The sequence below is a fragment of the Acanthisitta chloris genome, unplaced genomic scaffold (genome assembly GCF_000695815.1).
Source record: "Acanthisitta chloris isolate BGI_N310 unplaced genomic scaffold, ASM69581v1 scaffold5027, whole genome shotgun sequence".
Lineage (NCBI taxonomy): Eukaryota > Metazoa > Chordata > Aves > Passeriformes > Acanthisittidae > Acanthisitta > Acanthisitta chloris.
In genome coordinates, this window is record NW_008681963.1 from 43,196 (window position 1) to 56,514 (window position 13,319).

Sequence of the window (13,319 nt, forward strand, 5' to 3'; positions counted from 1 at the left end):
ACTGTTGAACACATAAACACTTCAAAACCTCTCTCTGTCTGAACTGTTATTCTGTTTTTGTTGAAAGCACTACATAGGTTGAGCATTTCTACCACAAATTCTTATTATTTTTTTAATTATAGGATCTCCTTTAATGAATAAAATTGTTTATACAAATCCATAGATGCTATAAGAAATTTTGAATTTCAAGACTTGCATGCTTGAATCCTGAAACACTGTGTTGCATAACTATCTTTTGCTTTGGGCAGATAACAGGATGATAAACTTGAGGCTATCAAGTTTGACCTCTTGTTTGGACAAAGGAAGTGCAATAGCTCTAATCTTTATTACGCTATCTTTAAAAATAACTATGGAACTAACAATTTGCACGATGATAACTTAGCCACTTCACTGCTTGGTTTCCTCTATATTGTTTCAAAGTATTTATTTCCCGACAAATGCATTTTTTTAACAGGCATTTTAGGACCTTTTACACAATTATATTTCATTTTATACTTCAAAATACAGAACAGCTCTTCTTTTCCCAGGATTCCAGATCTAACCAAATAGCAGCATAGCAGTACATTTCTTCTTGTTATTTTTGATATCACCTGGCCCAATCTGCAGAGAAAAGATTTGTGTCTTTCCCACAATAGGGCAAAGAATTGACTCGCACACATAATGAAAGTAATGCAGAAAAATTTTCAGGATCAAAGTACACATCCAGGAAAAGATTAATATAGCTTCTAACAATGTTTTCATTTAAAAAGTCACACTGACTGGAAACATCCAGTGGCTCTTTACTGTAAAGGATCTTACCTGTGCCAGCGTATTTGTCCGTCATATTGATATCAATATCCAATTTTAAAGTCAGCATCGTCCTAATGACGTCATCACTGCCTTTGCCAGCTGCCCACATGAAGGATGTTCTTCCCTCAAGATCTGAGTCATCTTTTACAGAAGGATGTTTCAAAAATACTTCAACTGTTTCCTGAAAAGACATACTATTGAAATTAACATTAAAAGCAATCTGCAACAAGAAACTATTGTGCCTCATTTGGCTATTTATGAATCAAATCAAAGCTTCATTATTCCTTTTTATGTTTATAAAGGCTAATAGCTCAACAGGAGCACTGTATTTATGCTACAACTGCATCTACTCTACCTACACTCTATCTACTCTACAACTACCTGAAAGGGGGCTGTACAGAGGTGAGGGATGGTCTCTTCTGCCGTGCCCACAGTGAGAGGAAAAAGTTTTTCCCTGTTAGGGTGTTCAGGCACTGGAATATAACACCCAGGGAGGTGGTAGAGTCACCATCCCTGGAAGTGTTTAAGAGGCATCTGGATCTGAATCTGCAGCAGACGGTTTAGGGTTTAGGGGTTACAGCAGAGTGGCAGGTTAATGGTTGGACTCGATGATCTTAGAGGTTTCCTCCAACCTTGATGATTTTATGATTCTATGATTTTCTGCTATGCCTTTTTCCTAACCAATGAAACACAGTGCATCATTAACTATGAGTTTAACGCTGTCATTTATTTCACACTTTCTTCTTTTTAGCATCAATCATGTGCTCATCATAAGGAAGTAAAAGGCACTGTAGTCACTGTGAAGAAGGCAATAGGAAAAATATTATCAGATTGTCGAAACATTATTGTACTGTTATCATGATAAAATCACAGGATCATCTAGTCCAACCTGTGACCAAACACCACCATGTCAACTAGACCATGGCACTAAGTGGCCATTCTTAAGAACCACTGGGGATGGTAACTCCACCACCTCCCTGGACAGTCAATTCCAATATTTAACGATCCTGTCTGTGAAGAAATTCCTCCTAATGCCCAACCTGAACTTTCCATGAAAATAATGTTCCTTTAAAGTATTCTCCCAACATATTTTTTTCTCCAATTATAAATTCAACCGTACATGCAAATACTTTAGTTTGTTGAACTCTAATAATTTGACTATTCAAAAAGAAAAAGTACTTCTAGGGTAACATAGACATATTTCCTAATATTTAATAATATTAACAGGTTACTGATTACTGAAATATTATAAATCAGAAAATATTAAGAAAATCTTTACACCTGAGTCCAGTCTTTCCACTGTAACTGTTACACTAAAATCTCTATTTATATCAAAGCAAAAAGAATTCTTTCTTCAAATGCTGTGTTTGTGTAAGGCTCTCAGCAAACAAGTCCACTTTTTTAACCTGCTGCTAGATTTTTCATAAGTCACACAGGAAAGGATGGGAGAGAAAACCACAACTACTACAAAAAGAATAAGGGGAAGACTCTCCCTTTTCTATTCAATTCCTTAAAAGGCTGTGTATTTAGCAGCTGGAAAACATCTCTTAAGAGTCACTATAGGCTAGCCAATAAAAATGAAAAAAACCTCAGCTTTCATTCTTTTATTTTAGATTTATTTTTAGTATTAACACTATTTTATCTTTTCTCCTGTTGATCCCAAAATTGTTCTATCACTGCTCTGGGTAAGATGAGAATTTATTGGCTATAAGGAATCAAATGCTTATAATCACAAAGCTGTTTAAATGACTAAGGTGTATTAATTAATTTGGATTTTTTTTTTCACTATGATGTATTATTTCATCCCTCTAATGAAACAGAAAGTTTCTCATTTATCTATGTTAATGTGAATCTAAGATCCTAACAGCTTTATGAATTTAGGTCTGAATTATCAGTTTATTGTACAAAGGTCCAGCCAGAAACAATGAGAAATGGAAGCATTAAGCCTTCCACAGAAACCAGAATGTGTTTCTAGCTCTGTGTACTCACACTGACCACCACTACACCTCAGACACAAACAGCTTCTCACTAGCCCAGCACTAGGCACCCTCTGCACTGCTTGAAATCCTGCAAAGCAAAAGGCACTATGAGGGCTGCACTTCAGTACTAAGGCATGCATTCTCAAAACCACAAATGAGTAATTGTATTTTTCCATTAAGATTTAGCAAAGCAGCATTTACTTCAATCACTCTTTCTTTCCTAGTTGTAACAGGAAAAAGTGGAAGATAATCCCATAGTGTCATAAGTGTAATTTTTCAAAATGAAGTTGTCACAACTTGAAAACAAAATGGAGTTAAATTACAACAGGATGATCAAGAAATCAGAGGACAGAAGTATCAATCAGTTTAATTCAATGCATTTTGTTATGAAAGATCACACATATCTTAACACTATTTTAAAAAGTGGAGAAAACAACATAAAAACCAACAAAGCTGAAAAGTAACAGTAAACCTAGATCATTTCATTTTGTGCTTTCAAAAAAAACCCTCTGAAAAGTACTAAATATTATTTTTACTATCTAAACATAAGACAGGGAAATCCACATTTCATTTACTAGATCAATCTATATGAGTATGTGAAAGCAAAGCACATCATTTTAGATACCGCTGGAAAATTTCAGAAAAAGATAAGATAGACAAATAAATGCAGAAAAATGCATTCTGCATACTAAAATCAATATGAATAGAGCATCTGTCTTCACACATGAAATGCAAATATTTATAAAGAGATGTTTATTTGGACCTTCTCTGGGACGCCTAAGCCATCTGAATTTCAGGCAACATATCTGGGTGGTTGAATTAGGTAACTTCTCTCCTAGAATTTTTCCTCTCTATAGTGAGTGGGGATAAGTTAGTCTTAGGGAACAAATTCTTCACATATATTAAATGCTGGCTAGGTCTTCTCAGCCTTTAAAGAAACCAAAAATGTCATATTACACTAAGTAGCTCATAGAATAACAGAGCAAAGAACCATCTAGCAAAGTAAATAAAACTGAAAGCCATGCAAATATTTACAATAAACACAAAAGAACAAACTTTCTTCTTGTTAGGGACAAAGAAACATCACATTTTAAAACACATTTAAACATATCACACCTATCCAGACTTGGGCATACTGAATAGAGCAACAATGTGGCTCTCAAACCATAAATATAGAGATGCTACTGTCAGAACAAACATGGATGTGTCTCCACTCAGCTGTCTGACTATGTATTTGGAATGCAGTGACGGGAATTGTTCAATGATATGTACATAATTGAGAGAAAGAGCAAATAGTGGTGCTCAGAAACAACTGGACTGGTAAAAACAGAGAGGCTCCAGACATAATTTAGGCAGGGGCTCTTGGATACATCACCAGCTAAAAGAGGCTTTCAGATCTCAATGAAACTCTCCTGTTTGATTCTTCATGTAAGACAGGAACAGTACATTTATTGCAAGTACACAAGATTACAAAAGAATGTCTGATTCTACCACCTACTCTATTTCCCCATAAAAACCTAAATGATATCATAGTTTGGCTGGCTGATGGGATCAAAAGGCTGCAACATAATGAAGATGTTTCATTCAACTGACTCAAGCCCAGAGAAAGCAAGTCAGTATGAAAAATCATTTTTTAGGAATGTATCAATATAAAAAAGGGAAAAAAAAAGAAGGTAAAAGAATGCAGAGATAATAATTAAATAATAAATAAAAACATTCTCTCTCTTCTATGAGTCTAACTCCAGCTATAAAAAAAGGCTTTCACAACACAAACATTTCAGTTGTGTGTTCGACCCAAATTGTACATAGTCCATAACAATCAGCATAAACAAAGTATTCCCTCAAAAATATGAAAATTAAACACAGATATGTGCTTCAACCAAAGTCTAAATTTAAAAAATGTCTGGATGGTCTTACTAAGACTACCTCCAAAAATACTCCACCAAAACCCCAAAACCCACTCTCACAAGGAAACACGAGTGACAGGTGTGGTATTAATAGACATTGGCTGGTTCCCTCTTTCAATAGTGCTTCTGGATTTGTTAACTTGGATTGTTCTCAAGGGCCATTAAAATCTTCCTTGATTTATGAAAATTAACATATAGGTATGCAAGAAAGACCAAAATTAGTATCCCTGTTGATAAAACATTGCAATATGGACTACATAACTACATAAATTAAGCACTAAATAACCCTTTTTGTAAAGGGAGGTTATGAATAACACAGCTGAAGAAAACTTGGATGGGAGCTCTCAGCTTACTACACATAGCATAATTCAACTGTGAGAGACAGAGCAGCACGAGAAAAGCTTTCCTAAGTTTCAGGGCTTGAGAATTACTTCTGTAACATCTATGACCAACAATCATTAAACTGCTGAGTTTTATACTCGGTTCTACTGTATCTGATCTTGCTCTGGAAAAAAACTACTTATGATACCAAGGTATTAGGCTGTCTGAGAAACCAATTTTCTTTGCTGCTGAATTTAAAAAATAATTTAAAAATACAGTGTTCATGAAAAATTATGACAAAAGGTAGCTAACTCTTTAGCCATGCTTCCAGAGACAATGGGTCATTCATAATACCAAATATTCCTAAGTTCATCATCATCTTGAATGCAAAGACTGGTTTGACTGGTACTGCAGCAGCTGTGCAAATACTCATACAGGTCACCTTACTCTAAACACCTTATAACCACTTAGACTTTGCTATAATGAGCCTTAAAAAGTGAGAGCACTGTAAAATAGTAGGTGCCATTCTGCTTTCTATTGAAGTGCCCGAACGACTCTTGTGTGTTCTGGTGCAAACAAATAGATCAAAGGTCCTTTCTTTGCACAGCAAGTTAGTTTTATAAAATCTATTTAAGAGTTGGAAATTAATCACATAGCATAGGAAAACTCTGAATTAAACTCATGCCAAAACACTGTTCATATTATTTCAAAAATAACTCAAACACTTTGTTACACTATGAATATTCCAGCAAAATATATTTATGTGCTACTTACAGCAAAGTTGCTCTGTGCTGCATAATGTAGGGGTGTTGCACCTTGACTATCAGATGGGATAGTTCCAAACTTATTTCTTTCTAATAAAAGATGGACAATCTGTGCATGACCTGAGAAAAATAATATAATAAATACAGATATGTATCAAATCCTAAAGTTACACACTTCCATATTTAAAAATCAAACCAAACAAAATGGAAGACTTCAACAAGTAATAGTAAGTTTATGTCATAGCCATTATAGTCTAAACACAAGAGAGAAACTGAGACTTGATATTTGAGCTATTAAAACCTGGCATGCACTTTATTCCCAATAGTGCTCCAGTGCTCTGCATTCTCATTTTTGAGGGGCATCTGTAAATCAGAATGGCCTCTAAATAGGAACATGCAGAAAGATTTTCTATTTCTCTTAAAAGAAATCACTAGAGCTTTTCTGAAAAAGAAAGAAATCAGCAGGAGAAATGAGTCAAACATTTCCAGAAAAAGCTTATGATAATTCAGTTGAGACACTGCATTTGAGCGACAGGTCAGTCAGAAACAGTGAAGTGAGCACAGACTGATGATGATGAGCATTTGTCCATCTACATTAAAAGACAGGTGAAACTAACATTGACAATTTCATGGTATGTCACACTGTTTTACAGAAATCAAGTGTAAATTCTTTACTTATGTTTTATTTAACCAAAATTTCAACTGAAAATGTGTATCAGAATCCGGAGGCTAGGCTATTACCAGCTGCCACAAACAACAGGCTCACATACAACTCCTCCCATCAAAACAGATTAGAATATTTTTAGATTAAAATCACAGCATTTTTGGGGGGATGGGTAAAATTCATATCCACTTCACAGACAGGAAAACAAACACACAGTACAGTGTATTGCCACTGAAGTCAACTGACTCACTCATATGCTTGCTTTTAGAGGCATATGCAGCTCACAGGATATCTTAATGGTTTGGTATTTTAAAAGATATATATATCTGAGATATAAAGAAAACAATAACATAAAACCACGCTGATTTTAAAGGTATGAGCTCCCAGTATCTTGCATGTCAGAAAACCAATCAATTTTGCACCTTGTTACTTTTGCAGAGCTGACTTGAATTATTTTAGAATATTTGAAAAAAAGCTAGGTAAGCCTTCCTAGTAGCAGTAGACAATTACAGAATGAAGCTGTGTAACAGTTGTGGTTTGTAGTTTTTAAAAACCTAAGAGATGGAGGACTAGGCAAGCCTTCTTTTGTGAAATGGCACTTTGAGACTTCATATGTATAGAAGCATCAAAAACAAGAGAAAATGGTCATCTTGGATCACAAAGGATGAAGAGTCATGTGGAGATCTTTTTTCTTTCTAGAGCTTTCACTTTAGCCATTAAGACAAGCCTGGGTGCAGAACATCACATTATCCTGTCCCTTCCTACCAGAAAAACACTAAAAAGAAGAGATGTAATGCTGCTACTCTTCCCACCTCAAGACTATATGAAGTAAACTGAGGTTCACTGTGAAAAGCTTGTTTGGAGTGCAATCCTAGCAGGAAAACCATAGGAGTATTGAGCATGGGAAGACAGTGCCTAAACTTTTAGGACAGACAACTAGAAAAAGGGAACTGAACTCTGTAATCAGGACAAGAGGTCTGTCTAAATTATCTATGAGAAAAGGCTTAAGGGAGCTGAAAAAAAATTGTACTGGGTGCAACAGTAAATAAATTAGTGCAAAGAGGGATCTCACTTGGACATTAATGTAAACATTAAAACTCATTTCTCGAGGTCAAGAACTGTCGTTTCTGTAGTACTTTTATTTAGAAAAGATGCAACTTGGCTGAGACTTTTATCTACATCGAATGAAAGGTAACAGGAGCAACAATGCCCCAAGATGCAGTCACATGCAATCCATCACCTCTACAGAAAATTTGTGGCTATATCCATGCACTACTTCAAACCTCCTACTGTTAACCCATATAGCAACATTTTAGGCTCTTTGAGAGCTACATACAGCATCCAGTATCCAACTTCAAAACAGAGCCCTAAAAATTAATAATGATTTACCAATCAGAAGTTCCCCAAGGGCATAGGCCACCTAGAGACCTCATCAAGTTCACAAAGGACTCTGGAGGTCTTGGCACATCTTCCCCCTTTATTCCACATTGATTAGACAATCCATTTTTTTCCAACAGACAAAACTTCTCTCAAATACAATCAATTTCAAAACACAATAAATTTTGCTTCTTGGACAGAACCAAGTGATAATGGCTATTTATTTCTTTGGGAGACTGATCCTATGACACATAAAATGCTTCACAATTTCTCTGTAAAAATTCAATATCCCTACTTAAATGCAAATGCAAATTTGAGAACATCCTTCTTTTTTTTAAATGTTGTTTAATAGACATAATCAAACTACATGTGTATTGTCATTGGAGTTGCAGTAACTCGCTCCAATGAGGGATCTGACTCTTTTATTGGCATTCATTGTCTGCAGTGTCCCAAAGGGTCGTTGGGATGAAGCCTGTTAAAAGGGGAGAGAAACTAAAGATTCTTTCATCCAGCATGTGGTGCTGCATAGGAGAATGGAAAATAGGAGGCCAATTTTCTGAATCATCTTCTTTTTGTAGCTGTCATTTTATGAGTTGTTTCCTTGCATTTGGACTATTTATAATTAATCAGGTTTTAACTTGTTTTGCAAAGATCCAGTTTTGTAACCTGTAAATCCAAACCGTGCAAAATTCATATATGCAACGTTAGAATTTACAAGAGCATCTGATTCTCAGGGTAACAATCTGAACAGAGAAAAACTTTTCCTGAATAAAAGTTGTTGTCAGATCTGATTAGATTGTCATAACATGTCTGATGAAGAACTTGTACTAGAAGTGTCAGCTATGTGATTTTTCTGTTGTTCACTTGTGCTGGCATTATCAGATCATCTTCAGTTTCTTAGTGGGAATCTTTTTAAGACCCTTGCTTATCTTGTAAGGGGGAGTTTAGTAAAAACTAGATAATATAATCATAAATCCACTTAACCAGGCACACATAAAGTGCAATACATCACAACAGGATGAAAGTGAACACAGCTGATGGTGCCACTTGCAACCACCATGTGCTGTGGAGCAACTCATCTCTCTCAGGCACAAAGCCTATGTGTCCATCTTACATATGGACCCAATGAGGGTACCAGCATAAATCCATATATGAAATATTAGCAAAGTTCTCTTACTTTTTCAGGTAAAAAATAAACAGAAGTTCTGATATTTTCTTCATGCACTCCAATACATTGTCCTGCATTCATGCTGGGCTGTGCACACCCCACTTTGGACACCACTGTTCCAGAGCACCACTGGGTTTTTTAACCTATGATCAAAGCTACATATGCAAGTACATCTCAATATGCTCTAATTGTTCTTAAATCATGAGCATATACAGCCTGTTAAGTAATGCATTTTACAGTGCTTTGGAGAATCTGAAGCTAAAATAAACAGCCTACACACAAACTTCTAATCCTGGCTGAGCAGAAACTACTATTCTCTTAGTTAGCATAATGCCAGGCTGGAATTAAATACAAATCGGAGATGAAGATTAAACACTACAGTCAATTAATAATTAAATGACTTCAGCATTGTCCAGTTTACCAAGTAAGGCTGCCCAGTGAAGGGGAGTTCGAAACAAGTTGTCATAAGATGTCACATTGCAGCCTTCGTAGGAGGTCAGGACATCAACCACGGCTACATTCCCATCCGCAACAGCAAAATGAAGGGGAGTTCGTCCCTCGTAGTCTTGCCAGTTAAGCAGAGATTCTGTGGGTGCAGCTTCCTTTAAAAAAAAAAATACAAAATTGAAAAAAATATTTAAACTGAAGAAAAAAACTACATACTCTTTACAGATTTTTTTAGTCTTATAGTAAGGAGATAAATTGTTCTTGTTCAGTAGAATTTAGCTCTACAACCAAATACTACTGTTACAGTATAGGTTATTTTCAAGAATTTCTTACGGAATTTTTTTATGCTTAATTACTGTACAAGACCTGATTTCTGGTACATACCCTATAGTTTTACCAATCTGTTTTGCAAGTGGGTCTTTATACAGATCTTTAAAATACTAATTATGGCTCTTGTGAAAATAACTAAATTGTCTTCCACAATTTTCCAAGTTGAAAATTACATATATCCTCATATTTTCTCCCAGGACATCCCCCTTTTTGCACAAGTTAATCTTATGTCTTTAATCATAATATTTTTCTAGCATTTTAAACCCCAAAGTATTGCTAAAGGAGTTGTCAATGTCTCCAGCTGGCAAGATAGACCTAAGTTACAGAGTACTTCCAATGAATGTATTTACTTGTAATGGGCTTAATTTTGAATTAAGAAAATCTTTTAAAGTATCATGATTGGTCACTTGATCCCCCAACATAGGGATTAAGAGACATAACTTTTTGTCACCTTTTCTTAAAAGCATGTCAAATTACTTTCACGTAAGGTCCCAAGCTATATAGTTTTGTATTATGATAATTTCCTCTCTCATAAATGTTTTTCTATACAGATTTCTCTTCATTACTTTCTTTGTCAGGCAAAAGAACCAAACAGGTACAAATGAACATCATCTTAGCATTGCAGATATCTCCAAATGGCAAATGCCACAAAGGCCTGTAAAACACAAACTTTAAGCTTCACTTTCCTGAAACAAAAGAGGTATCACTAAATAAAATAGCAAACAATAATACTATAGAAACTCAGGATGCAGGACACTAAACATGTAGAGCAGAAGCAGACAGTCAAAACAAGAGTTTAAATAAACTAGGGAATGAGTCTGCTGTTCTATCTCCAACCATTCAGAACAATATACTAAAGTCATGGGAAACCTGTGCAAAAGAAAAAATGGAATGCAGTCCTGAGATTTTTAACTTCCAACACTAGGGGGAATTTTAACCCATGATAACTGAGAAAAACAATCCTGAAAATAACAGAGCCACACTATATCTTACAGTATACTTATGAAAGAGGAGGGAATGACTGTGATCAGTGCAGCTTGTTAACAGTTAAAGCAAGTTCCTGATCCCTTTCTCTCTAAACTCATTGCAATTTTACTTATTGACTTCACTACATATACAAATAGCCATAAAATCACTTGTGTTTGCATTATTTGATGCGTAGTAACTATGACGTAGAAAACAAACACCTAACATTGAAGATGATAAATCAAGAGGAAGAAAGTTGAGGGATTCCAGAATTGTGATTTCTATCCAAATGTTAATTGACGAAAGTTGTACATTCTCTATGTCCTGTGGAATGGATAAAAACCCCAAAAAATTTAGAGCTATATCTCACCATATTTTCAAAGTGCAATCTGCAATCTGGCTAAGTTAATACTGCAGGAGTAACTTCAGCTCTGCAATGTCATGATTCTCTGTCTCTTACTGTTTTACTTACTTACAGTGTTAACTTAAACCTCCTAATATTCGACCAATAAAAGTTTTTTAGAGCTAAACATTTACATGTTTTGCATACTGTATGTAAATCATAGAATCACAGAATGATTGGGGTTGGAAAGGACTTCTGGAGATCACCTAGTCCAAGCCCTCTGCTAAAGCAGGTCCACCTAGAGCAGGTTGCACAGGATTGTGTCCAGGCAGATTTTGAGTATCTCCAGAGAAGGAAACTCCACAACCTCTCTGGGCAGCCTGTTCCAGTGCTCAGCCACCCTCACAGGAAAGAATTTTTTCTTCATACTCAGATGGAACTTCCCATGTTTCCATCTGTGCCCATTCTCCCTTCTTCTGTCACTGGGCACCAATGAAAAGTGTCTGGCTCTATCCTCTTGACACCCACCCTTAAGATTTGTATGCATTGATAGGATCCCCTCTGAGTCATCTCTTCTCCAGGCTGATGAGGCCCAACTCTCTCAGTCTTTCCTCAAAAAAGAGATTCCCCAGTCCCCTCATCATCTTCATAGACCACAGCTGGACCCACTACTCCAGGAGCTCCATGACTCTCTTGTACTGGACACAGTACTCCAGATGTGGCCTCACCAGGGCTGCGTAGGGCACGATCACCTCTCCCACAACCTGCTGGCCATGCTCTTCCTAATGCACCTCAGGACACCTTTGGCCATCTTGGCTCCAAGGCCACACGGCTGGCTCATGGACAGCCTGCTGTCCACCAGGACCCCAGTTCCTTCTACACAGAGCTGCTTTCCAGCAGCTCAATCCCTAATCTGTACTGGTGCATAGGGTTATTCCTCCCCAGGTGCTTTGGCCATCTTGGCTCCAAGGCCACACGGCTGGCTCATGGACAGCCTGCTGTCCACCAGGACCCCAGTTCCTTCTACACAGAGCTGCTTTCCAGCAGCTCAATCCCTAATCTGTACTGGTGCATAGGGTTATTCCTCCCCAGGTGCAGGACCCTGCAGTTGCCTTTGATGAACTTCACTAGATACCTCTTCTGCCCATCTCTCCAGCCTGTCCAGGTCCCTCCGCAAAACTTTGCAGGTTTTCTTATCAGCCACTCCTTCCAGTTTTATATCATCACCAAACCTGCTGAGGGTGTGGTCTGTCCCTTCATCCAGGTGAATTCATCATTCACTGATGAATAAATTGAAGAAGACTGGGCCCAGTACTGACTCCTGCGGAACACTGCTAGATGCAGGCCTCGAACTAGATGCCATGCCACTGATCACAGTCCTCTGAGTTCTGCCATGCATCCAGTTCTCAAGCCACCTCACTGCCCACTCATCTAACCCATACTTTTTGACCTCACCTATGAGACTCTTATGGGACACAGTGTCAAAAGTCTTGCTGAAGTCAACACAGACAGCACCCACTGCTCTCCTCTCATCTACCCTGCCAGTCATGCTATCATAGAAGGCTATCATATTGGGTAAGCATGACTTCCCCTTGGTGAATCCATGTTGACTCTTGATAACCTTCTTTTCCTCCACATGTTCAGAGATGACATCCAGGAGGAGCTGTTTCATCACCTTTCCAGGGATGAAGGGGATCCTGACCGGCCTATAGTTTCCTGGGTCTTCCTTCTTGCACTTTCTGAAGACACTGGAGTGATACTGACTTTCTTCCGGTCCTCAGGCACCTCTCCTGTTCTCTATGACCTTTCAAAGATAACTGAGAGTGGCTTAGCAGTAACATCTGCCAATGCTAATTAAATGCTAATTAAGTTGCCTGTCTCACATTCAAAAAAGCTTCATCAGTTTTAGATTAGACAGTGGTAGTGTTAGCCTTGTTTTGTTAGAGAAAAATATTAATATACTTGAAACATACTGGGGTTCATTAATATATCTAGTCACTAGCACCATGACAGATAATCTATTAAAAACATAAAAAACTGATAAATGTGACTCTCAACTAAAAGTACAATCAAAGTTAACAATGTTACAGGCACAAATCACAATAACCAAAATATGTCTAACACTTTTTTAAATAAGCATTCAAATGCATTTACCTGAAACACTACAGTGAAAAGCTAAGTTTTATATTCTTCCCTAGCTTTAATAATTCTCAAAAGAAAGCTAACTGATAATATGCTTACTTTTTGTCTATTCATAGAGTTCA

General features: G+C 36.9%; 1 protein-coding gene across 1 annotated transcript in view; it reads right to left on the reverse strand.

Moving 5' to 3' along the window:
• INVS (inversin) overlaps positions 1-13,319 on the reverse strand; it is a 97,703-nt gene that overhangs the window by 32,512 nt on the left and 51,872 nt on the right. Inside the window, exons 5-7 of the mRNA XM_009078294.1 lie at positions 9,391-9,571; positions 5,771-5,880; positions 799-970 (exon numbers count right to left, since the gene is read on the reverse strand). Coding sequence (XP_009076542.1) covers positions 799-970; positions 5,771-5,880; positions 9,391-9,571 — 463 coding nt within the window. The remainder of the gene's footprint in view (positions 1-798; positions 971-5,770; positions 5,881-9,390; positions 9,572-13,319) is intronic.